Source organism: Anser brachyrhynchus (genome assembly GCF_964034855.1).
Source record: "Anser brachyrhynchus genome assembly, chromosome: 14".
Lineage (NCBI taxonomy): Eukaryota > Metazoa > Chordata > Aves > Anseriformes > Anatidae > Anser > Anser brachyrhynchus.
This window is the reverse complement of record NC_137709.1, coordinates 8,983,650-8,989,957: the sequence shown is the minus strand read 5'-3', so window position 1 is coordinate 8,989,957 and position 6,308 is coordinate 8,983,650. Positions and strand designations below refer to the sequence as shown.

General features: G+C 47.3%; 1 protein-coding gene across 1 annotated transcript; it reads left to right on the top strand.

Annotated features, from left to right (window-relative positions):
* Positions 1-679: 679 nt before the first annotated feature.
* LOC308177916 (serine protease inhibitor Kazal-type 6-like) lies at positions 680-5,999 on the top strand. The gene is made up of 4 exons (XM_080555819.1): positions 680-1,656; positions 3,705-3,730; positions 4,552-4,664; positions 5,449-5,999. Exons 1-4 carry the CDS (start codon positions 1,599-1,601, stop codon positions 5,492-5,494), a joined length of 243 nt encoding a protein of 80 aa, XP_080411945.1. The 5' UTR covers positions 680-1,598; the 3' UTR covers positions 5,495-5,999.
* Positions 6,000-6,308: the final 309 nt, after the last annotated feature.

Here is a 6,308-nt window from a genome sequence, read left to right as displayed (position 1 = left end):
TTTGACTGGAAAGCAAAGCCCAGGTGCCTTTGTCCTGTCCCGTTTCCTGAGAAGTCAGAGGGACAGAGGAATTCCCCACCTCCAGCAGCAAGTGTTCTCCTTCACATGTTATAAAGAAGTGGAAAGAGGGGTAATCAGGATAATCACCTGTTTGCTAATTTAGTCTCTTCCTTTCTTCGGCCCGCTAGGGATTGGTCCCTGTAGTACATTTTCTAACCAACCCAATCAGTTATGCTGCAGCAAATGAATCGTTTGGGTAGATAAAGAGCTGAGGTATTAGTGCTGGGGTGGGGAGCAGTGACGTTTGAAGCTAGAAAAGGCAAACAAGTGATTCTGCGAGTGGCAGAACTAAGCGTGACTTTGAACGGCGCTGCGGCTGGCGGGCTTGATAACTAAATTATACGAGAGGCTGCGTTGTGAGCTCACCCTTAATAGACATCTGAGAACTCACCTGTCAGTCACGGATCCTCTCCTGTGTGGGTTTTATGATGTCTAGCGAGCGGCAAACTAATGCTTTTCCAGATGTAGGGCAGTCATGGCATTGCTCTCCTGCAGAAAGGTTCCTTTGCCAGATGAAGACGTTAGTGGAAATCTTGGTTGCTAGAAAAATGTATAAAGTGCTTTATTTTTTTAAATTTTTTTCATTCCTCTGCCAAATGTGGTTAGAATTAGTTGCATATTCAGAATTTACTGGGGAAACGAATAAGCAGATTTCTCCATACATGGTACACTGACATCACTCATCTCCTTAGGAATGCATACTAAAATTTTAAAAGATTATTCCTATCTGAACAGAAATTTTGCAGGTGGTGCAGATGAACCCAAATCTTTGCACTGAATCAGCTGGAAATGGAGCTCAAGTCTCCCAGTTCTCCATCAAATTCTGTAGTTGCCACTTGCCGTGGGAGCAGAGCCCTAGCATATGTTTGCGAATGTGAAAAACTGGCAAACATTGACAGCTATAGTTTAAATAGTTCAGGGAGGAGAGGCAGCAGTCCTATGTGGGGCTCTGCACAGAGCTATGAGAGCATCAGTGTCCTTCTCCACCCCAACCCAACAAATTTAGAACCATCCTCAAAAATAGCCAGGGAACAACGTATAATTGGTTTCGCAGACAACACATTCTCATGCTGTGATTTATTTCGTAATGTCTGGTGAGTGTCATCACGCCGCGCTCAAAGCCTCGGAGCTGGCATTCAGCGAGGACCCAGAGAATGAAAATTACCAGCTTCCCCGATGAATCACCGCTTTGAAAATTCACCCTTGTGAGAATCCTGTGACTATTTAGAAGGAAAAAAAAAAAAAAACACAACAGATATTACAGGCCCGAGTCTATCACTCATATAATTAGCCCTTTCTAGGTTTGATGTGGACAGGGCAGCATTCTTAAAGCACCATAAACACGGACAGGACCAATAATGGCTTTAGAAACGAAGTGGAGAAGTTCTCACAATTAAGGTGAGGAATGAGGACAGCTATGGATGGGTGCATAAATACACAGAAAGGCAGGTCCGCGAGCACACTGTGGGCTCTGGGGCTGAGACAACACATCCCGAACAAGTCGCTTGCCGTGGACTAAAGAGCTAGCTGCCTGCAGCATGAAGGCAACAGGCACCTTAGTGCTTCTCAGCCTGCTGCTTCTGTCTTTCTTCTCGGGTAAGTTATCCTTCCTGTAGCCTAGAAAGAAACTTTCCTGACAAGAGCAAACTTCAGAGAGCCTTGATCACCAGATGACGGGCTTGAAGATAAAGCTGAGCAAGTAGAAAATATCTGTGGGACTTGCTCACTTGTGTCACATATTTCCACTCCCTGTGTGCCTCCGCAGTCAATAACACAGTGGAGGTGTCACTGGGAGACAGAATGAGCAAATTGTAAGCGGCTCTTTCAGCAAATGTACCAAAGCAGAGTGTAATTACGAGTTTTGGTACAAATGTTCGCTGGAGAGTTTTGCTGAACCAGTTAGAAAAGAAACTCACACCTCAGGGTCATCAGCTCCTGTTTTGATCCTAAGCATCCTGGTATTTGGTGTTTTCCTTAGAGATGTGGAAATGTAATTAGATGAAAGTTTCAGCTTCCAAATGCGTTGCAGAGAAAAGCTTGAAAATTAAATTCAAATGTCCTCGAGGAGCCAGAACAAAGAGGGCAAATTAAAACGATCCAGCATTTATTTATCTTGAGATTTACACATCTCTCTGATGATCTGGGGAAGTTGACTGATGGTTTTTGAATGTATAGGGCACACCAGTGCCATCAATTGCTTGTGTCCAGCTGACCCAGATCTGGAAGGTTTGTGGCGGCAGTTATCGAAGACTGTGCAGACCGAGAATTATTTATACTTGTTTTTCTGTGAATAATTTGAATAAAGAATTCACTGGAGAAAATTGTGGGCTGTGCATGGAGAAAAGAGGTGAATTACTTTGTACGCATTATTCATTATGAAATATTCATCTGTCTCTAATTGAGTCTTAATTGGGTCTGGGTTCCGTCAGAGTGCTGAAGCTTCCTTCCAAGGCCAGGCAGAATAGCAGCAAACTCTGTGATCTCATATGAAATAAGCAGATGCTGAGACATCCTCACAAAGTCTTGTGTAGCTGCATGTAATATTTATAAAAACTATCTAATGAGCTATTTTGTAAATATGCAGATAGCCATAACAGTGGTTTCCCAAAGCAGCCTAGCCTAACCCAAATGTGACAGATGCACTGGTGGCAGGGATAAAACACCGAGAGGCACGACAGTTAGCAGAGGAATTTGGGTGGGCTGACGGGTACTGGTTTGGCTGTGGGTGGGATTTGCAGCCTGCGTGGCGTAGCGCAGGGGCCTCCCATCCTCTTGCCTGGTGCTGAGCACGCTGCTGCAGTGCCCCCAGGCCAAAACCCCAGCTGCCCAGCTTGGTGCTGGCTGTTTGTCCCTCAGTGTCATGCCCCAGCTCCTGCAAATCTGCATGCGACCTTCCCTGGGCTCCCTGGCACAGGCACCACAGGCTCGCCCACCCCGTGGCCATGACTCGAGCTCCGCGCCTGGCTGCGGTCTCTGCAGCGAAGAAGTGCGACGAGGATGTGCTGATGAGCCTCCAGACCAGAGCCTGTGCTTTCAGCGGGTGTTTCTTCTCTCTCGCTGACTGGCACTGCCTGTTCTGCTCTGGATCACGCCGTGACATCCCTTTGTGTCTCACTCGGGATGAAGTTGTTCCGGGAGTGTCTCGGGGCTGTGCCGTACTGCGGATGGCTGTAAAGCTGACCGCAGGGTCTCCTTTGCCACCTCCACGGTGGGGTTTTATTAACGGTACCAGCCAGTTTTGTTATTCCGAGGTGCAGGAGCCTAAAAGCCTTACAAGTCAATACAGCTTGAAAATCTCTGCCGAGAGTGGTTCAAATCCGATACGGCAGCCTGCTTCCCCGGCAGTGGCTGCCTGCCAGGGAGATGGGTTTATGTGTCTGCGGTGCAGTTAGCAGCTGAATGACTGATTACATGGTATTTTAGTAACATTTTTTCAAAAAGCAAAATACCGAAAAGCAATTCAGATAATGTATTTCCTACCCCCTCCTCCACCGCACAGGATGGCAGAGCAGGGAAAACCTGGTGTACGTTGCACTGAGCTTTGCAAAAGGATTTCTGACTTTGGTTCAGCTTCTCTCAGAAAATAATGCTGATATGTATAACATCTCTGATTGTTTATTTATTTATTTTTGTTTAAATTCCAGATGTAGCAGCTCAAGACATTGAAGAGGTTAGTGCAGCTCTTTGCTCATTGAATCTGCATTTTTTTCCTGATTCTAGAGGAATGGTTTTGTAACGGATCTTGGTGCGTGGTAAACTGGTTTTGCTGTTAGCTGGGAGTAGGTTGGACCTTCCAAGACGCTCCAACGCTTTGGGAAATTCCCCATGGTACAGGGGGTGTTATGTGTGGCCACACTAGCAAATAGACCAGGGAAATGGACAGCTGGTTCAGCAAATGCTTCCCATGATTCAGTCCAGAGTGCATGCACGGGGCTGGGTTTGTTTTCAGCACTGCTTTTGTCCACTTTGCTCCACTGTCCACTCCCCTTGTGTAACAAATGGGATATTCAGAGCTGGTTATTCCCCCAAACTAGGCCCATCTAGAGGAGACCTACAGACTCTGATTTTCCTCTCTCTCTGCCGGGGAGCCAGGGAGCTCCGCGAGCACAAAGCCGCGTGCGGTTGCACAAGGCGCGTGATGCCACTTCGCTGTGAGCTGATTTGGGGCCAACTGCCTGAAAGAGTATCAATGCTGACTCTTCTCCGACATGCCTAGGCTAATCCACTTATGTCTTTGGGACATCAGGGTTTCTCCCAGATGGCTACGGTTTCCCTCATCAATTAGCAAAAAATTCCCCTGAAAGAGTGCTTCTGCTAGTTCTGGCAGGCCTTATTCTTCCATGTAAATGGGCCATGTCATCACTGCTGCGTTAGTCCTCTGGGCGGGAAGAGAATTACATTAGTGATCTTGTTTCCTATTTGGAAAGCAAAAGAGAGAGTATGGGAGACCTGGAAAGATTTTTTTGGTCATTTTTGTCATTCCTTTTGCAGATTTGTAAAGAGTTTGTAAACAGGAGCGTGTACTGCACGAGGGAGTCCAACCCTCACTGTGGCACGGATGGCGTAACGTATGGGAACAAGTGCGCCTTCTGCAAGGCAGTTCTGTAAGTGGAAGCAGAGGGAGTCAAAATGACAGGTAGAGCTGACTCAATTTCCATGTCCGTAACACTGGTCTCCATGGAGGGTGGCCCCACATCCAGGCTGCTCCTCTTGTACAGACCAGCCCCTGGTCCTCGCCAGGAGGAATATTTCCTCCTTGGAACAGAGCTGCAAGAATGCAAGTTAATTTTAGATCATTTCTAGGCTTTGTATGATGCTGGTCATAATGCAGAGAAACAGCACAGGGACTGGGAGGTAACTGTACCTGCCTTTACCTCCTGCATGGACTAAATCGGTGCATGTCTTCCTCTGTGTGCCAGAGGCTGAAACTCTCCCTGTCCACACCTCTGGATGCAGAAAACAGTCTGGAGGAACGCAGGGGGCGAGCTGTGCCACATTATGAGTTGAAAGTTTGAATGGACTTTGTGGAACAAGGCACAAAAACTCAGAGAAAGAACTGGAGAGCCGCCTTTTCCTAAGCTCTCTCCTTTTAAAGGAGATGTAATAGGAGTCAGCACCTCTGGACTGAATGGACTTGCAAAACATCAGTTTCCCCTTATCAGTCCTTAACATTTGGTGTACTCTGAAGGCTGCCTCATCCTAGGGGAAAGTAGAGAGGAGCAGGGAGAGGAAAAGATGGCTTAATGCTCCCTGTGAGGCTCTGGGGTACTCTAGCACGAACCAGGCAAATGGTCCTGTTCAGATGGATGAGCTCCCTGTCCCACGCTGCTGTGCTCGTGCTGTCTGTCATATGCTGCTTTCTCTGAGTCTGTCTTGCTCCTTTTACAGGAGGAGTGGAGGGAAAATAAGGTTGAAGCACATGGGGAAATGCTGAGTCCTCACCATCTCCGAGCACCGAACGCTGATCCCCCTTCAGCGGCGGTTGCAGGCGCCGGTGCCTGGGCATGGCAGCAGCTTGTCCTTGTCTCCACTGTCTCTGCTCAATAAAACAAAACTCAGCACAATTCTTTGGCTGGATCCTTTTTTCCGTAACACCCAGAAAAGTGCTTCCATGCAGCCATGCCAGCACTTAACGTGCAGCTTTTGCCGCACTGTGCTGTTGCATCACGCGGGCAGGAGCAGTGATTCCCACGGCCGTGCCCTCCTCCCTGCACTGCCATAGCTCCTTGGTCCTGTCCCCCTGACACATGGGCACATGCCTGCTGGGCACTGGGGGTGGCTTCATGAACCTTTGCTCTTCATCAGCATCCTTGGGTGTCCTCCTTCTCCTTCTTCTTTGTCCTGAGAGGGAACTTTGAGTTGAAAACTGTGAACCCACCAGCATTAGCTTCCTGTTCCAAGTAACTTCTCATGCTAATAAAATTGTATTTAGAACAGCACAGATTGTATAAGTGTCAGTAATTTAACAGAAAATTCCCTGGAGGAGAAAAGCTGTGGGTTTCCTCTCACCACCTCTAGCATAAACTCCCCCTGAATCACACATACCCCTTGATTTTTCAGGGACAAGAATTTGTACTTACTTACGAAGGGGAATGCACACAAACTTTACTAATTTCTTTACTTTTCACACTGCTGCACTCTCTCTTCTTAATGCTGGTTGGAAAATCCTTCTTTGTGCAAACGTGAGAAAATAAATTCTAGAGTCTCTTCCCATTCACCGTGTAAAATCCACACAGGGAAATACCTGT

What these genes read in the sequence shown, in the direction of transcription:
- LOC308177916 (XM_080555819.1), top strand. Translation starts at nt 1,599, where the DNA reads ATGAAGGCAACAGGCACCTTAGTGCTTCTCAGCCTGCTGCTTCTGTCT. An exon ending in CAGCTCAAGACATTGAAGAG is followed by an intron (nt 3,731 to 4,551) that starts GTTAGTGCAGCT and finishes TTCCTTTTGCAG; the next exon opens with ATTTGTAAAGAGTTTGTAAA. An exon ending in GCCTTCTGCAAGGCAGTTCT is followed by an intron (nt 4,665 to 5,448) that starts GTAAGTGGAAGC and finishes CTCCTTTTACAG; the next exon opens with GAGGAGTGGAGGGAAAATAA.